This window comes from Antedon bifida, chromosome 11 (genome assembly GCF_963402885.1).
Source record: "Antedon bifida chromosome 11, ecAntBifi1.1, whole genome shotgun sequence".
Classification (NCBI taxonomy): Eukaryota; Metazoa; Echinodermata; class Crinoidea; order Comatulida; family Antedonidae; genus Antedon; species Antedon bifida.
The window spans coordinates 3,357,288-3,384,365 of NC_136236.1; the positions used below are offsets into that span (position 1 = coordinate 3,357,288).

The following is a 27,078-nucleotide window of genomic DNA, read 5'->3' on the forward strand; positions in this document are numbered from 1 at the left end:
ATTCAAAATATAATTAAAGATGCATTGTACAGGGATTGTTTAATGAAAATATACGTTTTGAAAACTTTACGAAGAAATCGAAAGAGAAGTGCACTGCTATCGGCGTTTTTAATCTCGAAGAAATTCAAATTATTATTATACAGTACAGTGGTGACACCTGCATGTAAATGTCTATGTACTGCACGTGTATGGTCAACTTTCAAAATCGCGCCCTCTATCTAATCCAGCGAACTGACAACAGTAATAGACTATTATTTTAATGTCTTTACAAAAAGTATTTATTCACAAAATGTTTAGTTCGAAAGTGTTATTTTACAAAAACAAAGTTTGCATAAATAAAGCTAAATGGTGATAAACTGTAGTACTAAAATAACAATATGAGTAGGCCTATAGGATATTCGTCCGACAACACGTAACACAATGTTCACGTCACTTTTGTCGAGTATACGTAAATGCTGCAGAAGTTTTCATCAGTTAAAGGTTGGTTTCCACTTGAACGCAACGTAGAGACGTAAGCGCACCGCAGGTAATTTGACCAATCACGGCGCGATGGATAATCGGAACTGTCGCTTGTGATTGGTCAACTCACTTGCGTTGTGCCTACGCGTCGTCGTGTTGCATCCAATGGGAACCAAGCTTCAGATGCAAGTAGAATATAATAATACAGTATATTATAATATGTACATGTCTATATACACGAATATTTCACCTATACAAAATAAGTACTTTACTGAAATTGTAGGCCCTATTTGCATAGATTAGCTATAGACACAGTGTGAAATGGATAATAATACTATATTAGTTAATACAATAGGAAATGTCTATAGCTTTAGGAAACTTGTGTTGTATGTCTATAACTCTGATAAATGGACCACATATTATTGACAAAATATTGATTAATATTATTTTAAATTAAATTTAGTCGCTATTTAAAAAACAAATTATTTAATATTACTTCAGTTATGCTACAATGCATTGTCCAATGTATGCTGGCTTTTGAGTTTTTTTGGCGCGCAATAAAAGGTAAGGTTTTTGACACGTGTTTAACAGTCCCAATAAATAAATTATAATTAATTTTATACAATAAAAATTTCCCTGCGTTTTTGTTTACATTACTGATGACGTCATCAAATATGCAATATGTGTTTATTTACAAGTGTGAACGTCTTTAACTGTTTCGCACGATTTGCATTTCACTTCACAACACCAAATAAAAACACAGTCGCATCGTTCAACAATTCGAACTTCTTGTGTGTTGTATCCTCTCCCGCAACAAAGCAGATTGCAGCCGTCGGCTCCATTTGATGTTTTATTACACTCTCGGCCAGTTGTACCTTTAATTCCTTGTATCGGATCACTTGAGCAGTAGTTTGGCGACTCGGCAATGTGGACCATTTCGTTGAACTTAATCGGAACTTTTCGTTTTTCTGTATCTTTTCGGCGAAGTCGTTTCTTACCGCGCGGTAAAATCTCGACGGCGCTTTTGTGCAGTTTTTTCAGGTATTCTCCAACTTTTCGAAAATGCGGCATACTGTTCCAACATGTTTTCATTGCGCACGATCCTGAGACTCCATGACAACGACAAGTTACTTTCATTTGTTTTTCGACTGCCTGAAAAAAAAACATAAACATAAAACATTGATTAATCAAACTGAAATATGCCAAGTCTTACTCGGGTAAGTTTGTTCCTACCCACCAAAGTTAGATCAATATCATTAATGATGTGGGTACTGAGGTCATGTGATCTAATTGTATGATTATCTAAGGACTTTATTGGCATGTTAGTACATACTTAAATCGTTCACAAATCCTGTTAAAATAGGTTTGTTTATGTACTTGTGCGGCTTAGCTTTGTAGGTTAAACCAAAATCGTAGCTTACACAAAAGACAACGATCGTATTAAACTGAAGGTGAGAATTTCAAGGTAGTGGTTTAGCACTAATTTAATTATTTATTAGGCAATTACTACAATGTTCTTTATTTATACATTAATTCCAATCAAAGTGTTGGCTTAAGCATTCCACATTTTAATTAATATTATGTTTAATTCAAATCGGAGATGATGCGTGCCTATCGCATCTGACCATCATTCAAAATTAACATGCGCGCGTACAGTGTTATCAACATCTAAACGCTTGCCTTTAACCAACTAAAGGCTAACTACCTGTGTGTATTTGAAGTGTTATTGACGCGCTGAGAATGACAACATTTATTTTGCAAAATAAACATTTATCAATTAATCATTTTAGTCGTCATTAATCATTTTAATGTGTTTCTTAATGAGCTCAATGTTCATTTATCCGAGCACATGATGCTGATAATATTCGGTGATGAGAGTATCGACGTATCTCAACGGAAATATTAATGAGTGGTACAAATAGTGTTATCAAAAATAGCATTTCCGTGCGCATTATTATATTGAATTAAGTTTAAAGTTCAAATTGTAGGAGCCACGAATCCAGTTTTAACCTTGCTATAAACCAGAGGACCGGATAGCTCAGTTGGTAGAGCGTCGTGGAACACGATTATCGTGGGTTCAAACCCCATGCCGGTCGGTGGAAAAGAGTTAAAGCTATGCGAGCTTCTGTGTTTGGGGTTCACAGATTTAAACGTCCCCTTTCCACCCACACATCATGAGGCGATAAACATCAAAGCATCTGATGTCGTGGTACCCACAAGGATGTGAGAGAGCCTTATCGTGCTAGAGGCAAGGGAGCACACCATATTTTTTTTCTTCTGTGGCTTCCCGCCTCCTTTTGATCTCGTAAATTTTATGTTTGACGCCCTCAATTTTAAGAAAACCTAAGTTATGTCAGAAAATTAGGAACAAATAAATAGAAATGTGTAGATGCCTCGCCTGGCTAATGTATAGTATCACCTCTATTTGTTTCAATACATAATACATTATTGTAATAAATATTTTCAAAAATGTTTTTTAAAAAGTGTTATTATATTTCTTAAAATAATTTCTGAAATTTAAAGACTTGGATTGGTTGAGTACGCATACTTAAGTAATAAGGTCTCATTGCCAAAATTCATCCGCACCGTCTTCGTTTGCAAAGTGAATCATGGTGAATATAACAAACGAATTAAGCAAGCGTAATCACGTTGGGAAAAGCTCAGCTTAGCTTACTGTACGTACGATGACATAATATACTGTAGCCTACCACCAAACGTGGTTTTGTAGTCGAGTCTCACGGAGTATTCACAAAATAAAAATAAATGGACCTTCTTTATGGTGCTTTTTTTCTAAAAATAATAAGGTATATCGATTGTTTAGCACTTTAGAATATTTCTCAGACGAAAAAGAAATCTTGGCGCAAGAATACAATACCGGCCACGGCCGTTCGAAGCGTACGTGCTAGATGATTATGGTCGGATTCGTTGGATGTAGATTTTAATGAAAATGTTTGAAAATTGATATGATGGAATGATAGAAGGAAGTTTTAAGTTAATTATTCATTATTTTTATAAAAAATTCTGTATGAATACGTAAACGTAGCACGTGTTATTTTTTATTTTACAAAAAATCCGCGCCTTCTTAATGAGAATTTCGTAGGCCAGGCCCGATATCACAAACCGTCCACAAAAATCTCAATGTGTGTGGTTCTTTTATGTGTCCACTACTGTGCTTCCTTATATACCGTAGTTCACATTTTACAACACTATAAAATATATTAGCAAATACACCAATTAAACAAACAAGTTACATGCCTTTATGAAGGCCAATCGTAATTAAAGAACTGAAGATCACTAATAACTTATTTTCTATTAACTATGGTAGTTTATTATTATATATTACCGAAACAAAAACAGTAGATCTATGTTAAAAATATCCGTACCCGCCCGAGTGCGGTTTCAATCGTTGTGTTAAAAACCTCCTAAGTATACAAATTCCGGTCACACACCATTTACTATGCGTGTAATAGCAACAATTTATATTCAAAAAATGTTATTTTTAATTCCAGTTTTCCCACATTATTTACAGTTATTTTACGGCAATAAATCAAATATATTATATAACTTTGGAATTCGTCTGTAATTGTAAAAAAAAAAACAGTATTTCCTTTTTGGCTTAACTTTTATTCGTTTGTTTGTCATGTCAGTTTCCCCACATCTATCAATATTCTTCACTACCGGTGGTTTTATGTAATAAAATGCAACGAAGAATAGATATATCATGGTCTACTGACGATTTTATTGAAGATTTAAATCCTCAAAATTGTATAAAGATAATAATTATAACGAGTTCTTCAACCTCAATGGAACTTCAAAAGTGCATAGTACTATTTTAGTAACTTAGAAGACTGGTTAATGACCTTATTGACTACAAATAAATTGGTTGTAATACTGATTGTGACATATGTCAAAATGATCCACTAAATGTAATCAAAATGCGTGAAAACCTTTCATAAAAATCATTTAAAAATACTTGACAATGCGGAACTATAGTTAGGACACGACACTTCTCGTAGGCGTGTTGAATATGCGTGTAACTACGTGCTGTATAAACACGCCCTATGCTGAGATTGACAATTGGAAAAATGTTCGAAGAATCTTTTGTTCTACGTTATACCTGTTGGCTAAAGCTTTGTCTACACTATCAAACTTTATGTGACAAAAAAATGTGTTGTGCCCATATATGGACACGATGATGTCATATCACTACAATATTTGGGCATATCAATACCAATATTAGGGCACTTTTTTTGTCAAACTAGTTCGATAGTGTAGACAGAGCTTAAGTTGGCCCGAGCATCTGTACTATAGCCTATTCGTCTTTCTCTCACCATAATTTACCCTGATCTCCGATCTTAAGAACACGGCATGTTGATGTTTGTCGTGTTTTTATTTAGACTGACAACGCCTCCTTCGGTGTTTAGCATGTTAATTACCACCAAGGGAAGATTCCTCCTTTTTAGTATACCGACTTATATCTTGTACTTTCCTATTAGGTGAAGGCTATCTATGATACAGTGTCAATAAGCATCTACCACCAACCGATTCTGTCCATAAAATCATTTTCGAAATTTATCTGTGAAATTAGTTGTTAGCATCAGCAAGTGTCGTTTTACATGAAAGGGAAGCATCCCAGGGAGAGGTTAAACGTGTGGATTACAGACTTAGTTAGGGGAAACTAAATCTACGCAAATTTTTCTTCTATAGGGCCGGGCTAAGCCTATAGACGATTGTCGTTTGCTAAATGAATGCTTTAAATGAATCTGAAAAGAATAATTGAAAGAGAGTTTATGATGCAACTGTTCGATTAGCCTAACGACACCAACAAAAGTCTCTGCCCAATATCTCTCGAAATTTAAGCCTACTGCAACTTTGAAGACGTTACAATTTGATTAAAAAATATATATTATCACTTTTTGACGTACAACATGCAATAGATGGAAACACGTAACTCATGGTTCTTATTGGATGATGTAGATCACATGACTCTTACCGCCTGCTTCAAAAGTTTTCCTTCAGCCGCCATACTTTTTACGATGTCAGATTTTGTCGAAATAAAGTTTGCAAATTGTGTGGATTCAAAAGATTTTGGATGCTTTTAAAAGTAATTAACTTTTAAAGATTTTACTTTAGACTAGCCTAGCGCAGATTATATTATTATTAAGTTAATTTTGATTAAATATGAGTCAGGCCCAGAGTAGGCCTAGGCCTAGCCTAGTAGGCCTAGGCTACCCTAGGCTAGGCTAGGCCCCTAGCTAGCTAGGCCTATTTTACTAGGCCTAGGCCTATTAGTAGTAGTAGGTAGGGGCTAGAGTAGGCCTAGGCCTAGCTAGTAGGGCTAGGCTAGGTAGGAAGCCTACCTACCCGTTGGCGTTAGGGCATGCGGCGTATAGATAGGCTAGGCCTAGCCTACCTAGCTGCTAGGCCTAGGCTAGGCCTAGCCTAGTATATACTAATACTAAATAGCATCTGCAAGGCCCAACTAGCTAGGCCTAGGCCTAGTGCTAGATATAGCCATAGAATATTAGGGTAGTGTGTGTGCTACTGTTGGGCTGCTGAGAAAGTTGTGTGTCAAATAGATTAGACTAGGCTAGGGCCTACTACTACTACTAGTAGTAGACTAGCTAGTTAGGCCCTAGCTAGGCTATAGTAGGCCTACTAGTAGTAGTAGTAGTAGTAGTAGTAGTATATTATAGGCCAAATTGACTTTTTGAAGCTCGTTTAGTTTAAGTATAAAATATCTTGTAATGTATATTATGTTTTTCTTAATATAATTTATAAATAATGAATGTATTTTTTATATTTTGTAATAAATCATCGACCTTTTAACCGTTTCACACAAATATTATTCAATAGACTGTAGAGTAGTCAATTTGCGTGATAGAATTCTGGAGTTGGAATTACAAATATTTCAAGTTATTTTATCCACTAATGGGTCTTAAGTTACGATTAGCAAACGAGATAAGATACACAACGTTAACTAGATTATTATCAAAACTCGATTAGGAATATAGATAGTATCTCTAATAATATTTTATCAGGTGACGCGGGTTTTCCAGATCTTCATACCGAGTCGTCCAATGAATTGTGAAATTCCTTGAGGTTTTTTGTAGACTTACTACTATACAATTTACTACTATATTTGTGTTCCGGCTGAATTGTTCCGTCCTTTGGAGGAGACTTAACGAGTTCAATAAATCGATATGAAGTTTTTGGATAATTTTGGTATCACACGGATAATGCTCTAATGGTTTCAGCTATTCTGGATTTCTGTGCTTTAATGTTCAAACTTCGATGTACAGACAATAAGTTTTTTTAAACCATAATGTTTTCCCCCAAAATGTTTGTTTGTTGCTATGTAGGGCCTATAGCAATTATTTCAAAAGTGGAGTTGGTCAAAACGTATGTGTAGTTGAAGTATGCCTTCAGTTAAGTTGTTTTAGCTGTAAGATGAACCCGCCCATGAGAGCCTAAAGATACGATGATACTGCATGTTATTAGACCCCAAACTAAAATAGATCCTTGCCTTCATAAGCTGCAGGACTCAACATACAAATACTTATTATGAATCGTTAACTTATTACAAGTCTGTCGGATTTATATTATCCAATGGTACATGGTGTTGATGTTGCCACTTATTCAATTCTCGATCGATAAATCAGTAATTTGGTCTAATCACTTCTCGGGAGGAGACGGGCTGAGTTAGTAAAGAGACATTTGATCTAACATACCCATGAGACTGTGTAGTAATTAATTTAACATAAACAATGTAAATATCACTGTACTTTAAAATGTTTTATATCATTCATATTTTCTATTTAGGCCTATAATTCGATAGTGTTGTGCTGATAACTCAATTTAGTATTAGCCGTTAGAGTGTAAGTTAGTCTACATTGGAAAACCGTCTAATCAGTTATACCGTTATTTAAACCAAATTAATTAAAACCTACAACCAAAATGAATACACCAGAGTACGTGTATACGGTATTAGTTCAGATATGTGGAACTATATTTTATTTGATTTTAATTGAGTGGTAATAAGGCTGATGACAAAAGTGGCGATCAACATAAATCAACTTTTATCGTAAAAAGTTCTAGATTTTTCAGATGTTACAGTTACGAAGTAGTTAATGTATAACGAAGGTCGGGACTTTTTTTTGTAAATCAATTTTACGATGAAGCATTTATTACATTGAATACCTGCGTTTGTAAAGATATACTTTGGATAAAAGCGGGCCGCAAAGAACCAGATGTTCAAAAACTTATTCAACTTAAAAATGATAAAGTTACGTAACCCAAGGTTTAATCAAATCGGTATATTCATTAATTCCCGCTTAGAACAGTATTAAGAATTAGTGACGAAAATACAAATGAATAAAGGACCATAAATTAAAGCTTTTCGAATGTAGGCCTATCCAGTCCACCATATCAAATACCTCCACAATCAGAAATTCGGTGTGGACAAGGCTTTGTAATTAAAACGTAAGTCCACGCAGGTGTGTCAGAGTAAATTATAATTTTTAATTATTCATAGGTATATAATCTTCGTAGTATTTTAATTCGATATAGGATAGGCAAGAATAGTCAATTTGGGAAAAAGACGTTTTAATTTAAATAGTAGTTACAATAATATATGGAAGACCTGTAATAATTTAAACATAAGTCGACAGGTGTATCAGAATAAATTATAATTTTCAACTTATATTTTAGGTACATAATCTTCGTAGTATTTTAATTCGATGTAGGAGGCAAGATAGTCAATTTTAGAAAAGACTTTTTAATTTAAACAGTAGTTACAATAATATAGACCTGTAAAAGTTATAATTATATAAGCTATTGCAAAGTTCAGATGATTTTAGGTTCGTGTTTTATTGTAGATGGCATTTGCAATATTTGAATAGTACTGGAACCTTGAGGTGTGTGTACGCGTCGTTATTGTATTCATTAGAGATGTACTATTGGATTATCATAGCCTATAGCACTGATGACAATTTAACATAATTGTTACAAGTGAGTAAATAAATATTCCCCGTAGCTCGAATCTACGTCGATGAAAACATTTGGTTAAAGACCATGGAAGTGGATTATAACTTGATGGACGTACATCACCGTAGGCCTACTTATTGTGTCTACAACACTATCAAACTAGTTTGACAAAAAAGGTGTGATGTGCCCAAATATGGTATTGATATGCTTAAATATGGTAGTGATATTGATATGACATCATCATGTCCATTTTTATTTTATCACATAAAGTTTGATAGTGTAGACAGAGCTTTAGACAGAGAGATGTCTCTCTGAATCAGTCATCTTCATAACCTTTCCAAAATTGACAAGTTCCTATACCATTTAATTTTAAAATATCAATTTATTCATGAATTAAACGTTAATCATAGCCCAAACAAATACTTCTAAAAGATTTCAGGTTGTGACTTGTTTTGCTTGTTAGGTTTGGGTGGCCGGCCGGACAGGGGAGGTCCCTTCTCCCCATCGTCACTATGGGTTTTATTAAAAGAAAGTGGGCATATAGCTTACACATAGAATAGTAGGAATTTCTTGGTGGAGTCTAAGTTGATGAGAACGACGGATTGATTCGCCATCTGATATTACGACTCTATTGTGCTAAGTTATCAAATGTACTCATGTTAGCATAGTTCAGACACGAAACGATAACATGAACTACGGTTCCATTCAAGTTGCACTTCGGAAGAATTTATGGTCTTCTCAATGTTTTTCTGTTCTGGTTCACTGGTGTTACCGAGCTTAGGCTCCCTTGAAGCCCCGGGGTGGCTCTTCTCAAGCCCTAGGTGGCTTGCGTATCGGCATGTTTTTGTACGTGACTGTTACATTCGTTTAGGAAAGAACGATCACCCGGATTTAGCAGGTGCGATTGTGAAAACTTGTTTCTTATACTTTTGGAAAGTATGGATACGGATCAGTTATACCTCCGTGGTAGTTTAGTTTTCCAGGTACATTATTTGGCTCGTTTAAATTATACAGTAGTAGGCCTATATGATACGTGAACGACTATAGCCACAGAGAAAACTTTTAATCGAAGGAAAGCATTAAACAAACAAAAACCGTGCTGAACTAATCAGTCTTATATTTTTAGATCGTAGGTCTACTTGATATTTTGAATTTATAATTTAAAATCATTCTTACCTGTCTCCCGACTTCATTATTGTGTAAATTCATTAAACTTCGCGCCCTTTCTCTAGAATCTTCACTTTTTGAGTCGTCTGCCACGTCAATGAAGTCTCGACTTATTTTAACTCCATAATTTACGTCATCGCTGCATCCTCCCCATCTCCAACCTTCTTCGTTTACAGCTCCTATTTTGGAAGAATCACACGTACAGTCTGAAAGATTGCCTTGGCTGCAAGAGCGCGTAACTGCGTACACCACACCCGCTGACGTCACTGCATAAACGAAGGCAGTTTCTTTTGTACCTATGAAAAAAGAATCGTAATAAATGTATTAGTTTATTTTTATGTATTATTTTCCAATTATTGTATATTTATTCTTCCATTATTCATTTGTTCAATCCATCTACAATTATATTTAGGCTATTCAATAATCTTATAATCTTCCATTCACCAACAATCCATATCATTATAAATTCGTTTTCTTTAGCTCTGAATGTTCTCTTTATTGAAAAATTTGATTGCGCTGTAAAATTACAACTTTGATTGTTGTTATTCTAACCTTCTTTTAATGACATCGTTTTGCCTTTAGTCCGCCCCTTTTCTACCCGACCGAATTGTTATAGTAAACTGATTTTCTTTGTATTTCATTGGGCCGAACTCGACCAGGTTGGTACTTGGCGTTCCATAACAACCTTGTAAAAGTCTTTGTAATACCGATTTCATCTTTTACTTTCAGTTTAAATACCATAGATCCATCGAAATAAATAACTATTTAATTTGTTTATAAAATAACAGCATAATAAACGCATAAAAGAAATAAATAAATCCGGCGAAACTCAATGAAACGTTTGTGTGGTTATGTTAAGTACAAAGGTGCCGATATCTTGTTGGACTAAACTCTTTGTATGATATAAATAATGGCTTTGTTATCATTGTCAGTATAGGAAAACATTAACTTACCACAGACACTGGTAATCCTATTGTAGGCCTACTTATTTTTTAGTGATTTCAACATACAGCAAGATTTAGTTCGCGTTATCACATTATTAGCCTTAACCCAATTCTCAGTACTGACAATACATATGTAATTTGTTCAGTATCATAGGCAAATTCCGTAATACAGCGAATCATGTGTATCACATGTGATGCCTGTATTGTATGCTCTGTGATACAGACCTCACATTGACTGTGTTGTACCACAATCTGCAGAATCGGCTTCAATCGTATTGCCGCAAATGTGGAGACGCATTTTTTATGCTAAAGAAACACAGAAACTTGGGGGTATTTGACTTTCATTTAACTATAGGCCTATGTGTTGAATACAGTTTGCTGTTTAACCTGTATGCCTACAGTATTAAATTTGTTTTGCTATTTTCCGGGACACTTTTCTAGGTGGCTTTATGCTAATTTACTGAGATAACCATAAATGTTCGGATTGTCACGAAACTGGTTTGGTTTTACACGCAGCAAATTGGGTCAAGATGAACGAACTCGTAAAGGAAATACATATCTTTTATCAACACTGGAGGCTTTTTCAAGAAATGTAGTTTCTGTACTTTAGAAAGCGTTGTATTGTATTTCTATCTGAAGTGTCTTTTGTGTCTGTCTGTCTGTGAGGCCTATTCTGTTCTGGCAATCTCTCATATGGGAGCTTCAAAGTACTGGAGAACGGAGAGGAGTAAAACGTTTCTCAGAAACTTAATCTCTGCTGCCACTTCTTCTTTTTCTGGTTATCTTAGGATATTTAATGGATTATTTGTGTGTAAAACGCTTAGAAACATTGCAGGACTACAGTACCATTATTATATACTATGTCTCCTCTCATTTGTTGTTTTTTTCTTCTAAGAAGTTGGGATTGTAGTAGTAGTGTTGTGTTATAAATAATGTATATATTTTAGTTGTCTAATCATAAAATAACAGTAAAGAACTCTATCGATTTGTTATAGGATTTCAACATAATTTGACAGTAGTTTTCTCTACAACCAATTCCATATAAATATAACAAAAATTCCCTTTATTTCGTGAGAATTCATCAACCAGAACGGGTTGAGATCTGTATCGAATGCAACTCTTTCTAAAGAAAAATTGAATAATGACTAAAATAAATTGCGTGACAAAATTAGGAAAACACAGGTGGAATGAAAGCTAAGCTCTCTGTTCTGTATCTTATAATAATATCAAAACGATTTTACAACGGTAAAAAAAAACTCGGTCACGTATGTTTCGTTGAAAGATGTTCCTTATCATTCAAAATCTTAATTTTTTTTTTGCCTAAAATAAAACAATGTATCTCTTGTCCCCGAGGACAATTGTATTCAGATTCATTTTATCTGTACTTTCTGTAACTACTAGGCCTATACCTTCTGTCTTTTGCTATAGTATTTATTGTGTATACTAATGGAGATAGTACCAAATCCCCCTAAACCATGGACTACCGTATACTGATACTCACACCGTTCACACTACATCTACGGTAAACTTTTGCCTGGTTATTGTTACGTATGAAAATCGCCGTTTGAAAACATCAGACTTGGGAGTCTTAAATTGTATATGACAAGTTGTCTTTAACCCAGAATCAATCGTACTTACCAATTTGCATCATTTTTCCAAAAACATTTTCATCATTTGGTAAAACAGTACAATTCCATCTTTCGTGTTGGAACTGTTCCTGACATTCGTATATTCCCATTCTAGCTCCTTCCCCGATAACTCGAACTGTGTCCGGCTGCCGCTGACATACTGATTTCTGTTCCCTCACTAATCCTGGAACTTTTTTACACGCTTTAGGATCGTAATTTACGTCTACAGAGTTACTCACTCCCACACTAGCAACTCCTAGCCACCTGCAATGTAAAATTAATAAATGTAATGATATATAGGCCTAAATTTGAAATTCTTGTAATTTGAAATGGTCGTCAATTACTTTGCGATTTTCCATAACTTTAAAAATTGGTGCCTTACTGTATATTATGCCATTCCCATGAATGTTACAAGTTCTATTACACTAACCTGTAAGCGAGCTGGGCCCATATTCATGACAACAGTGAGGTTAATACATTTTCATCATAGGAATAGATTCAACGTTTGACAACGAAATAAAAAGGGCATGTTTCTTGCGTTAAGCTATATTCACACTTGTTTCGTTTCACGGAACGAAAGGCGGCGCCGTTCTCCGTTCCGTTAACAAAAATAAGTGTGAATAAGATACTGAGAATGGCGAGACGGGAGAGTTGTTAATCATCTACCACCGGTACCCCACAAGCCCCCAAAGGCCTAGGAGAAAAGTGAAGTAAAGTTTACACGTGTCTCCCACTTTTGTAGGAACAATCTCCGTATATATAGTATATACGCCATAGAATGATTCATTCGGTACACATTGACTGCACACATCATGCATGTAAACAGCCAGACGATTCTAATGTACATTTTGAAATTTATCAAAATAGAGTATACTTTGCATTAGGGAGTTAAAGGTGCATTGAACCGACTTCAATAGACATAGTTTTGATCGGTTGAGTCATATCGCTGGGGCAGTCGACACTTTGCCAGGTTCATATTTTAATAATGTGTACAATCCTGAATCGTTCGAACGAAAAAAGAAATTGAGAGAAATATATAGGCTACAGCTTGTTAAAACCACGAGGCTAATTTCTTCATAATGTTTATGAGTTTAGACCAAAATATTCAACATTAAAAGAGTACTAATAGTTACTGTATATTTATTACTTTTGATTTAAATAACTTTGAATTGGTCGTAATTATTCAGTTATTCAACAATTTATTCCAGATTTCACTCATATATGAAAGAATAACTAAATGAAAGTGTCATGACATATATCATGTTGTATTCATTACATCATTATCCTAATAAATAGCATTGTTTTGGTTTTCGATTGGTTCTAAATTCGTTGTAAAGGCATTACAACGAAAATATGAAATAAACAATTGTGTTGTGAAAACCTTTTGCAGAAGCAATAAGCCTTTATCATTTCCAGACCAGTGGCGTAACGCAGAGACCGTTTTTTCCTCTGGGAACATCTCAGGGACCCCCATAAACTCCAGGGCCCTGGGCTTAGCCAGTGAGCGTTCATATCCGTTACGCCACTGTTCCACTGAAAAAAGAAAACTGCTTCTATCATTACGGCTGAAATGAGTTAATTAAAACACAACTATGCACTCATCAATTAATATTTTATTTGCTTTATTAAAGTATTAAACTATGTCATCGATTGGCCTACTGTGTACATTTCATTAGATCGATAAACGTATTTTGTGAAAGGCAAAGAAGCAGTGTTAGCGTTTGAAAAACGATCGATGATAGGAACTTGTCAAAGGCAATTATCTTCACTTGAAAGGAGAAGACTAGTATAACTGCTCTGAATTAGTTAAATCAATATTACTCAATTTTACAATTGAATGTCCTGTTGCATTTGAAAGACTCAGATGTGAGGTCTTCATTTTATGACTCACAAATGTCTTTGTTTTATGGAAAAATGGTGGCGAAGGGTTTTCTATATATCCACTCTCCGATCCCCTCCCTTTAAAAAGTAGGATTTACTGTACCTACATGGGGATTGTATCATTTTTGTGATGTTAATTTGTGACTTATGCTCTGTTTACACTATCAAACTAGTTTGAAAAAAAAAATGTCATGTGTCCATGGTAGTGATATGACATCATCATGTCCATATATGGGCACATCACATTTTTTTTTACATAAAGTTTGATAGTTTAGACAGCAGAGCTTTAGAAAATGATCTGTTTTTTAAATGGTAACCATTAGTAGGATGTACTGTACAACATATTAACATTCTTCAAATTTGTTATGAATTGCTTACAGTTACTGTTCATTAATTCAGCAATGTTTCCGTAAATGGGGAAGGGGGGGTATTGACACTGCATAAATCATTAAGCTCTGTCTACACTCTGAAACTTTATGTGACAAAAACATGTGATGCGCTTATGGACATATTTGGGAATATCACTACCATGGTTGGGCACTCACACTTTTTTTCAAACTAGTTTGATAGTGTAGACAGAGATTTAGACAATATGTATGAACAAGGCAATCTAACAAGATTGCCTTGGTATGAAATGGTGAGTGCCATATTATATTTAGGAATATATTAAAATAGTTTCAATCTCGTCTGTAAAATTATTCATAAAGCCCCCCCCCCCCCACCCCCAATCAATGAAGTAAATTTAATTAGAAGATATCTATATGAAAACTAAAAAAATCCCTTTTTTTAAAAATAAAAAGTTCTTTAAAATTGGAACAGTCGCCAATATCTCTTTTATATCATTCGTATCAAGCCCAAATTTTGACAGGCATAGTTGAATTACCCCTTCCGTTTTCCATGGTTATTTTCTTAGTATGAAACGCCAACAATTGCAACAGTTGCAAAATAACTCAGAAACTGTTGTAGGCCAGCTCTCTTTGACATATTGTTCGCATCAAGTCCCCAATTGCTACAGTAAATTAATTGAGCTCGAGAGTACTGACAGGCCTTCCGTTTGACTCCATATAGATCTAGGGCTGTCCCCCGGTGGTTTGTATTTTCGTTAGTAATTTATAAATAATTTCGATTTGAGTCGTTACACCTTATTCATATTGGGTAAACGTTTAGACGCGACGGATAATATAATAATATAACACGGAAAGACTAGAAATCTATAGACTTTACTTTGCGTGAATGAATTGATTAAATGCTAACATTTTCGAATGTGGCTTTATAAAAATTGGCATGCAAAACATGAAAATGTTTGTGACATTAGAACTAGGCCTTGTCCTTTGTGACAGGTTTGTGACAAATTCTAGTAGAAAACGAATTTTAAAGGCTTTATGTCTGAAGTGCAAGACCCCTTAAACAATTACAAGTAATGGTTACTATATTATTAGAATAATGTCATAGTATGCTGTTTAATAATATAGGTCTACAGTGGCCTATGATGTACTTACCTTCGTTTTCTACAGCGCACACAATACACTAAACACATTATGCCTATTGACAGATACAGATGCATCCGACATGTGACGAGCTCTCATATGCAAATTTGCAAAATATTGAACATAATTATTTAAATTAAAGTCAATTTACTTGCATAATGCGTCAATATGATAATGATAGAAATACTGAAAATAACACGACGGCAGGAAAACAATTTGTACAAGCAAATTACAATTTTAAACTCACTTCGCACAAATAATTTTAGATAATTCGAAGAAATTTCAACGAAACCAGCGCGATTGTCATAAAGTATTTGACTGGAAACAATACGCCTAGTCAATTGTCATGGTGTGGAGTTTACAACGCGGGACATCCTAATCAAATAAAAATGTTCTTTGATGTGGCCGCATGATCAGTGTTCGATTGAGGTCATTTTAATTCAAGTGAACGATTCTTAATTCACATCCACGTCAAATAGTGATAATGAGAAATTAAGTGTTCCGAGAGCCGTTTTAATTTAAAAGTTAGCCAGAGCCTTTTTCGATAGGCTATAAATAGAAAGTTACCGAACATTTCGAGCGACGCGAGTTCTGACTTCCGTATTTTATAGGCTGTCTAAATTTCCTTTTTAACTCGTTTATATTAAATTATATTGCTGTTTAATTGATTTCTGTGTATTAGGAACATTTATATTAAACAAAAACCACAACAGTACCAATTTTTGTTGATTATGGATTCATTTATTCGAATTCTAAGATAAACGTCTAAGCCAAGTGTAAGCGTAAACAAAACGAGTCATACGACGAAAACAAGAAAGTGAAAACTAACTAGTTTGTTAAAATAGTTAACATTAATTTGGAACTTTTAAATGAAATTCTGAAAATGGTATAATATAGTCTTATATGTATTTTCTAAGATTTCCAAAAATAAGCTTGGTGTTATTTTTCAAACAAATTCTATAAGAAGTTGAATATAGGTCTGTTTTAAGCGAAAGCACGGTGCGATAGGCCTAGGGAGACGCGGCAGGGCTGGAATAATCGTTTTCTTAGGCGAAGAGAATGAGGGAAGATGCGCTTCATCATTGGCCCCTCGATTGTTATTCTTGTTAAGTGGCTGATTCATAATCTTAAAATATGAGGACAAAGGGCTTATAAATTTTGAAATAAGGTGTTGAACTTTCATTTTTCTTAAAATTATTAAGAATTGGGTGAAGTGGGTGGGGGGACTGTCTGCAAGCTAGGCCTGGACTGTTTAAATTGGTAAAATACTATAAAATCAATACATTCTTGGGGCTAAATAATTAATGAAATTTCACGATTCCCTTCTTTTTTATTATAATAATGGAGCAATAAATGAAATACACACCATTTAACATAAAACCTTTAATATTATCACAAATTAGACAACAAGTTTTGTACATTAAATTAACATCTTTTGTACTAGGCCTTTTTCTATTTATATTTATAATGATTATTATTGCCGATTTGGAAATCACATTTAAACTTTATAACAATTACCGCACAACAACCAACCTCCGCTTGAACCTTTAAATAAGTAAATTAGGAAAATATCAAGTTTTTAAAAATTAAATGTCCTTTGGCAATAAAAATCTGTAGATATCCATAATTACTGTATGTGTTGTTTCACATATGCCGGTAAATTAATGAGAAATTGTTGTTGATTAATGCTATTTCTATTGTATTGAAGTATGCAGACAGCTTAAGAACATCCCTCTGTGATCTGTAAAAAAAACAACATTAAATTAATAATAATCATTATTTAGTTATATTTGTAATCATTTATTTTTATTTCCTTAGGCCTAGGCCTATAAATACGCGCGCCCGACAATGAACACGCGCCAACAATACACGCACTACTCCACTATAATAACAGGCTAAAGCCTAGCTCTCCTAACTGTAAACTAGGCCTAGACTATATTGATTTTTAAATAAAATAAAAGAGGCTTTGTAAAGTTTTATGATTAAAAACAGCTTTCCTATATATTATATAATGTTCTTATTATTTTAAAAAGCAACATTTTTAATCTTATGGTATAAAAAAATGATTTTAGCTACAACCATGTGTTCCATTTTCAGCAGTAAAATAACCAAAAAGGCACATTTTTAAGCAGCCATTAAAAAAAAAATAAAAAATAACACCAACGAGATTTTTTTATTAACTACTATTGAAAAATTAAATATTCAGAAAATATAAAACCCACCTTCTCAAAAAGTTAGGTTGTTTTATTACAGCCTCAACAAATTAGACGAAATTTTAACATTCGAATACCCTAAAATTGTTTAAAAAACATCGGTGTCATTCACCCTTGTTTGACACAGATATAATGGCTTTGTCGATAAAAAAACAATATCACGTGGTTCGTAGATGCTGTGTCAAAGGTTTTCATGAATTATTCATTAGTAAATAAAACCAAAAGTTCCAATTGGCCAGTTTGCAAAAACTTAATATTTATTTTTAAAAACAAAGTTGCTTCCGGGTAATTATTCACGCTGTCTCGTGTGCAAAAACGATTCGCTGCCGATAGAGGGCTCACTACTTTTTTTCCCTGGTGAATTGAATGTGAATTGCGTTTGACACCCTTGTTAATGCTGGTTTGGTCAATACATGTTTTATCGCTATACCGGACAGGCGTAGTTGCTCTAGGCTAAAGCGGTGTAATTGTGTGTTGTGGTTACAGATTATTCTATTGATAATATAATACTGTAACATATTGATAAGTCAGGATAAGTAGGCCTACTACATGATATGTAACAGGCAATACAAATTAAACAGTTTTGTATTTCGTATACTTAACAATAACAAATTTGAGTTCGTTTCGGAGTCTCTGCTGTGGGTAACGGTAATTTGGAGCAAGGAGGTTGGGAGGGATCAGTCAGTCATTTCACACTTTTAACTGCCTTATTTGGTCTTCACACTGGCACACCAATGTACTTCACGTATAATTTCATAACCAAGCGAATACACAGGAGAGTCCATGGGGAACACTATTCAAAAGACACCCCTACGTTTTAAGGGAAGGGGGCCACATTCACGTGAAACGAAAGAGGGGAAATTGTTAACACTTGTCAATACTTATTAACACTCCTATGAAAGTGGATCCTGAAGGTATCCCCTTAATATAAATTTTACAGAGGCCTAAATGGGCACACCGGATGAACTATCACCAGCCTCGTTATCACAACAGAGTGCGCATATAATCTAAAAGCACCTAAGGGCCTTCGTAGTAAACGAATATTAATAACAATTATTTTTTATTTAATTTATAAATGATTGACATCATTATTATGATAAATTTGTAGTCAATGTTATTTGAGGTGAAACGTTCATGATAGCGTGGGGGCAAACGCAAACTATTATATTGATTGTTAAGATAGTAACAATGTTATCCCATATTTAAAACTGATAGAAAACAGAATTACTAGCCTGTTACACTCTTTTGAATTTTTGTAATACCGGTAATTGTCGTCTCGGCATAAGGCTATACTGTGGTAGTAATTCCGTGTTTAGTAAAAGTTTACAGGATAGAGCTTCTACCACTATATTTCCTTATGCGCATTCTCATTAAAAAGTGTGTTATAAAAGTATGTTCCCAGTATGTATACTTACTGAATTACATCATGAGTGTATTGAAATATTGCAGGAAATTTCACTGTTAAAATCCCTGTACCATTTCGTAATTCGTTTTAATGACTCGATATGTTTACTAGTAGTTTGGTGGTTTGTTGAAGCCACTTATAGCGTTTTTACGATGTACTTTACGAGTCTGAACCGTGGAATAGGTAACATTAAGTTTACCCTTTCTCATTCTTTAACCAATCATTATTTAAAACATTTCGGTCATTCACCACACCTTATGTAAATATTGTAATACTTTATATAATGTTTAATATTTTATATGACATAATTGAAAAGTATAAACATACGACGTGTAAATGTAATACTCATGATAATCTTATACTTCATCGCGGAAATAGTGACGTAGAACACATTAAATCGTCGAAGACGAACACGCGCGCGTACTAAAAACGTTTTGTTTTCATCAAAGTTTGAACGCGCGCCTAAATGTCTGTGTCACGTGATAATTTTATGCCGTATAAAAATCGTTATCAAGTTTATTTACTAGAAGAGACATTTTTATAGTGTATTGCGGATAATAGAATATGCCACCACAATGGCGTCAGTCTTTACAAATTCCATGTATCAATTTTTAGCCTAAATTCTGGTTGTTTGGTGAGCAATCAGGTGTGTTATCTTGTCGCAATATTTGCCAGGCAGTCATAACATTGTGCATACATTTGTATTAGTATAATTAGGGCCAATATAGCTGCCAATTTCCCGCATAACATAGTCACGTTATCAATAAGTTTATAACCTTCAGAGCCATCTCGTAAATTAGCAAATACCTGACTTATCATATTGGGCCTCCTAATAATAATTGTATCGTCTGGGTAACCATTAAGGTGTTTTATACAACACTATACAAGGGCTGAATACTTTAGGCCTAGGACTAATTTTGGCTAAGCCGTTTAGGCTAGACCTTATACTTTATTACTTTATAGCCCAGTCCCGTCGTTTCCCCCCAGTGTTATTGACCTAAAATGACATTCAGATTTATTAATAGGAGGCCCAGGCCTCGTTTAAATGCCTGTATAATATTCAAATGCGTGTTATAGATGTCGGTTTATATCGTGCTTGAATGTAGTGTACCGTACATAAATGTCAAACAAATTATGTTTTAAGTATAATATTAAAAAAAAAACGTAGGGACACCATGTCTGATTGGTATATCTCATTCCAACACCATCTTGTATGTCCATATAACGACTTGGTACCGTGTAGAAAGTGGATAATTGTACTCAGTAGACGGAAATAATCTATAATTTAATAATTCAATGTCGCTTGTTTATTATTGGTTAAAACATGTACTTATAAGCAGTCACGCTAGGTAAATTATGTTTTATACATAAGTCTGTCTATTTAGAAACATGAAAGTTGAATGTGATCTGCGCTATGTTAATTTAATCCACCTGTTTCTCTATGGAATATAATGCTATGCTCAGATTAACACATACAGTAGATCCCATCCTTTGAGACACCCTTATTCAGAGTATACCCTATACCTACCCCTAGGGACACCTTCCCGTAAAACGAACGAGGGGAAATATCAGTTTAATACTACGGCTAAATTTATAGACACTTCGTTAGGTCCCGAAGGTGACCCTTAATAAGGGGCTCTATACTTTATCAGCGAAATACGAAGTAAATTTCTTCTACTTATTAATCAAACATACGTAGTTTTTGGATTAGCTTAATTTAGAGAGTTTACATAATAAAATAGTTAAATACTGTAAACATAATATTTAACCTATTCGTTAAAACGTGGAAATGTCCCGTTAATAGCCATAGTGGTGTACCCTGAATAGGTGTGTCCCAGAGGAAGAGGTTCTACTGTATTTAAACATGTCATATCACTTGAACAGTTACCACTACTTTTAAATAGGCTTACTTACATCCATGAAGCATATACCGTCGTGTCTTTAACAGCCACAAACAAAACCGTTAAGAATAAAATCCAATATTTTCCAAAAATCCATGAAGTTCTTGTGAGTAGCATTGTGTTTAAATTAATATATGTCCAATATAAAAAAAGAAATGCTATGTATAGGTATCACCTAATCTTGCACATTATCTGATCCGTGTATACAATCGGGGCAATATGGTGGCCTAGCTAGCTCTGACACTGTCAACAATCGTGCGTAACTGACTATGGGTGTTTTTACCGTGTGGTGTATTATTTTACAGACAAAGTTTACGGCCAATGAGTACTGGAATTTCATTGGTCAACTCTGTCAATAGGTTCAGCCAATCAGAGAGAGGTTGGTATATCGCCTGCAATTAGGAAACTCGCTGTGTGGATAGTTGGAGGAAAACTAGAAACTTCGGTCTCTCTAAAATATTTAAATAAAATAATCACCACCACGTATGGGCTTAATATGTGATTAATAATAGATAATGTGTGTAATGTAAAACTGAATGTAATCTACCGTAATAATTCAAAGTATATTCATGTATTACAGAGCAGTTGATTTGAATAATGTACCAGTGACTGTACGCTATCGTGTGTATACATAACTATGGTTTTTAAGTGCGCGTTAAAATATTGATACTCTTACGGTTTTTGTTAGACTTGCCCCAAGTCTGTATTCATTGTCTTTTTATTTCGATTTGTGTCTGAGTATCCAAAATCAAGTAGTATACGTATGAAACGCCATATGTGCCAAAATATTTATTGTTTTACTAAAATAACAAAACTCCGTCTGGAACCCAGACTAGGTTTTTGTACGCGCGCACCGACTTTGTGATTTTCTGATACGGTGACAAGCGTATTCGACTGCTTTACTTTTGAAAAAAGTCCGTGCTCTTTCAAACAGAGCAGTGCGAGTAAAATGCGAGGGACCAGTCGAATACATCTACTGAACTAAACATCACTACATTTGGATTGAGTGATTTCTTCTCTTTTTTTGCGATAAAAGACACATTCAAATTCGATTGACCTAACGCGATGTCCAGTCTAACTGACGAAAGCAGACGTAGGATAGGAAATACTCTTCAACTCGTAACATATCATCAAGATTCAATGTGGCCTTATTTATTGTGCTTCATTAAAGGAGGAAATTAATTAAAATCGAGCCTATCTCAACTAAACTCATTTAGACGATGATATACAATTTAATAAAATTAAAAAGGACATGTTTTTAGCGGTCATAAGCTTTTACTAAATATGTGTATGTCAGTCAGATTGTTCCTATCAACTTTCCAGATTCCTTGTTACACCCGTGTAATAGGCCTAAATACGTGGCCGTTCAAAATACGTACGTGGATATAAAGCTCCGTCTACACTATCAAACTAGTTTGACAAAAAAAAATTGATAGTGATATATCCATATGTGCATAACCTGTAATGCGAGTGCTGATTTGGTCTTATCACGACAAGAGGAACGCACTATGCTATTTCTTAGGCTTCTTGTCACATTTCAGTACAATAATGTACCCGTATGCTTGCTGTTAAGTTACTTGTATATTATGCCCTTTTGTATTCTTTTACACATCTGTGCCGCCAATTTCCTCTTCTCACAAGCAAAGCAGGAGAATTACGAGTGCTATAAAAAATGAATCATTGCATGTGCAGTAAAGACATTACCATGGCTCATGAATGTTTACTGGTTTTTGCCTGTGGCTATCACCACTTTAAAGAGTGAGGAATGTTTAAGTATTTACCCAGCTTACGTTCATAAAATACACACATCTTTATTGCACCTTACAAACATAAGAATGTAATACATTAGAACCCTTGGGGACCTTCTAGAGACTCGGTCTGAAGAGCGTTCTTATAGGCCTACTCACCACCACAATTTACTTCGCGAAGCTTTAGGGAAACGGGAAGGAAAAAGCAGTCCTTCTTTACTACACCGTCTTCCCTACACTATCAAACTTTATGTGTTAAAAAACGTGATGTGCCCATATATGGACATGATGATGTCATATCACTACCATATTTAAGCATAGCACTACTATATATGGGTACATTACATTTTTTTTTGTGTAGACAAGGCTTAAAGCATGCTACGACATGGATAAACTGACCTGACCTGTGTAAGCTTCGTGGCAAGTAAAAAGAAAATGTTATGTCATTCTAACTTGTCATCAAAAATATTATATTTTTTATAATTAATGATGATATCAGAGGATGCGCCTCGTGTCGAAAGTGCCAACAAACTTGTTAAAAACAAATCATCTTTCAATCATTTTCAATCCTCTCTTCCGCTTACTGTTTATTAATACATAGTCGGCTTTTCAGTCATGTAGGTAGGTCTGTCTGTCGAGGTCATCATTCATCTTTAAATTAAAGACGCATTGACTCATAACAAGAAAATCCAAGGCACGTATGTGAAAGGTATTACCAGGGGCCAAAACCAGGTTTACTATGTTCATTTCTTGTTAGTAGGCCTAATAGTTAGTTTTAAAAATATATGCAAAACGGAAGCCTGTTATTGCCAACCAATCGTTCACACAAAAGCCGTAAAATTGACATCAGATTTTGAACGCACGTGTGAAATTGTCGTGTCTCTTTGAGGCATCTTACCGTGTGATGCATTCCGAAAGTTAATTATTGATGATAATACCGGTAGTAGGCCAACCTATAATGATAAAGCGTAAATTTACTAAACAAAACCAGATTTTAAAAACTAAGGCCTATCATCAAGACAAACTTATTCTTGCAAAAGGCATCGTCATTGCCAACAATGTTTCAGCGTCTGGTGTGCGTGGTAGTTTTGTTTTCAAAGGTGAAACAACAGCTTTTGACCTGTTTTATGTCAATCATATCAATTGAGTTACACCTGTAAAAAACAATATCCTGTGTATGTACAAATTAATGAACAAATTCAACAACGCCTGATACTACTATTACTACTTTAAATATAGGCTTCAAGGAGGTAAAGATTGGTACCAAGTCGTCGTGAGTCTGACGGGACCGGAGCGTGCCAGAAGGCGTGGCCTCTGGCTACAGACAACCGTCAAAATCAATTGAACTTGGCCTAGCGTTGATGAAAGTTGATAATCAGCCTTACCCTCTGAAAGTCATATCTTAGATGAGATATGAAGATTATTGGTAAAACTATGCGCTATGTGTGTTGATTGAGGTTTATTTTATTAATGAATTTTAATTAAGACCGTGATCGAACGTTTTAAGGTTGAAACCTTTCGTGGAATCCGCAATACGAAACTTGGTCTAAAGTAATTAAATTTGAATTAATCACATTTAAACCACACTTATTGTAACAAAAAAGAAACACGTTGTATCTAGTTACACACGCGTATTTAATCATAGAAACTACAAACTATATGTATACTAAAGCACTACACTATAAAACTTTATGTGACAAAAAAATGTGATGTGCCCATATATGGACATGATGATGTCATATCACTACCATATTTGGGCATATCACCATAATATTTGGGCACATCACAAACTAGTTTGATACTACTGCGTGGTGTTCTTTACTACCGTAGGCATGAGAAGAGGCCCGTAATTTTCTCCACGATTTTAGCTTCAACTAGTTACATTCAGTACATGGTTGTACACACACATATATAATAATATAACTAGAAAATAATTGTTTTATCCATAACTGTTTTATTAGTTTTGATAACTAATAAAAAGTAGAACAAACAAATTAAGATGCGAATTAAATGATTTCACGGATCTTTGTTTTTAAATCAAGATGTTACAATTACTTCTGACTTTTTAATGAAGTTTACTGAAGTAGTGGATGTCCCGAGGGCGGGCTAACGGTTTATTTAATGAATATATCACTCAATACTACTAATTTTATCTGTTCGATAAACAAACTTGACAAGGTGAAGTATTTTATAAAGCAGGATTTTTTTTCTAAGAAAACCAAAAAGCCAGAATAAATAGATCGATTTGTTCCTTAATGAGACGATAAGACGCCAAATTATTCGATCAATCAATTCCATTTAATAACTTGATTACTAACTTAATGTATTTATTTTTGGTACCGTAGTTCATTGTATGGTTCATTGGCATAGTTTGACCAAAGACTTGATTATTGTTCCTCATCTCCAATAAAATAATAGATAACTAAATAAATAAATATAAATATAAGCAAGTTGTGTCTGTTATGCCAAAATTTACTTACAAACTACAGAATATATTGTCATAGTCATATAAGTTATTTATGGATAACTGTAGTATTGTCTAACTTTATTTATCCATATGACTAAGTTCCTCACTTATCGAATGGTTATATAGGACCATTATTTACCAAATTAATTGTACCTGCTCCTACAGGTACTATAAATTGGTCGTCCTACAAGTGGCCTTAAATTGAACATATTCAATATGTTAGTTCTGTGATGTTTTATGGTCGTTTCAGGACTAAATTACCCCGGTATCTGAGCGTTATAACGTGTCTTGGTGAACCAGTGGCACCGTGTGTTTACCGATAGGAGACACTATGTGCGTCACACTCTGCCGAAACTATTACTGCGGTGTGATCGGAAATTAGGTTTGAATTCACGATGTGTATTTTAACCAAAGAAATGATGATTGTAAACAACATTAACTTCCGAAATTATGGTGCACAACAGGTTCGACAAAATAACATTATTTTTATTGAGGAAAAGGAATCAATTACATTGTGAAGACAATTTAAGACATAGACATCAACGGAAACTAATTTAGCTTCGGGTGAGAGAGAAAACAAAAACTATAATACATTGTTCGACGGGAATTCATTATCATTATCATTTGTCGATATAAGGCCTATTAATACCGCGGCTGGTAGAATATCGATTAACTTGTTGACGCCATATTCATCCAAAGAAGCGTGGTTCACTCTTTGTCGCGGTGGTTCAATTTCTCAGAGGCACTTCATAAAACCAAGCAACTTAGTTCACATTATGACCTTTGCAATAAAAATAACAATCATGGCACAACATGCAAATACATACATACATATTATGTATATATACATTATATACATAATAAACCGTTTTAATAATTTCGCCCATAAAAAACATACAAATTTCCGACATTTTTCATCGCTTGACTAGGTCGCATCAATGTCACTGTTGTCCGAACTTTCTGCAACTCTTATCGTCTGCAGCCATCTACATGTATCTCATCCAATATATCCGATAATTACATTATCATCACGCTCTAGTTTTAGTCATATTGGTTATGTTGATACATTGAAAAGATCTGAGTAGAAAATAAAACAATAACAAAATTGCATACACACTGATAAAAAAAACCAATGTACTATTTAAGCGCCGATGATGATTGTCAATATCAATTAAGTATCTTTCTATCCATTTTTTGGTCGTCATATATCGTTTATAACAATAACTTCCATGACAAATTGGCTAGTTTTTCCATTTTTATAGTACCTCCTAAATATCGTTTTGAGAAATTAATCACATTTTAACATCTAACACAGATGTATAATAATGAACACCCAAGGTTGTAATAACTGTGTAATGATTAGATTTATTTAACAGGCAAACAAATTAGATATATTTACGCAAATCGACCTGATACGCCCATCATAATTGTCATATTTAGGCCTAACCAATACTTCAATTAGGCCTACTGTAATTGAAGTGAACGCACTGTAGAGTGTGTGTACTAGGGGACAGATCCCTGTTGGCGGCTGAATGATATCCGTCGGAATGTAAGTCATTTACAGGGGTTAAGATATTGGAAATGTGATAATTATGTCGATACTAATAAAATATATACTAATTGCATATTAAAATAGACGGCGTAGGCCTGCATAGAATGACTGTATGATCAAGTTTTCTAGGGCGTTGAAAGAACAAATCAAACAGACCTACTTTTTTCATAAAATAAAACTGTATATATAATATAAAAGAATGATCTTGCACTGATGAAGGGCTAGTGTTGCCCGAAAGCT

General features: G+C 34.4%; 1 protein-coding gene across 1 annotated transcript; it reads right to left on the reverse strand.

Annotated features, from left to right (window-relative positions):
• Nucleotides 1-254: 254 nt before the first annotated feature.
• Nucleotides 255-21,356, reverse strand: LOC144855266 (protein Wnt-16-like). Its single transcript, XM_078713070.1, has 4 exons — nucleotides 21,085-21,356; nucleotides 12,195-12,448; nucleotides 9,622-9,908; nucleotides 255-1,611 (listed from the first exon to the last, which is right to left on the reverse strand). Exons 1-4 carry the CDS (start codon nucleotides 21,186-21,188, stop codon nucleotides 1,147-1,149), a joined length of 1,110 nt encoding a protein of 369 aa, XP_078569196.1. The 5' UTR covers nucleotides 21,189-21,356; the 3' UTR covers nucleotides 255-1,146.
• Between the last annotated feature and the right edge of the window lie 5,722 nt (nucleotides 21,357-27,078).

What these genes read in the sequence shown, in the direction of transcription:
- LOC144855266 (XM_078713070.1), bottom strand. Translation starts at nt 21,188, where the DNA reads ATGCTACTCACAAGAACTTCATGGATTTTTGGAAAATATTGGATTTTA. An exon ending in TGGAAAAATGATGCAAATTG is followed by an intron (nt 9,909 to 12,194) that starts GTAAGTACGATT and finishes CTTTTTTCATAG; the next exon opens with GTACAAAAGAAACTGCCTTC. An exon ending in ATAATGAAGTCGGGAGACAG is followed by an intron (nt 1,612 to 9,621) that starts GTAAGAATGATT and finishes TTTTTTTTTCAG; the next exon opens with GCAGTCGAAAAACAAATGAA.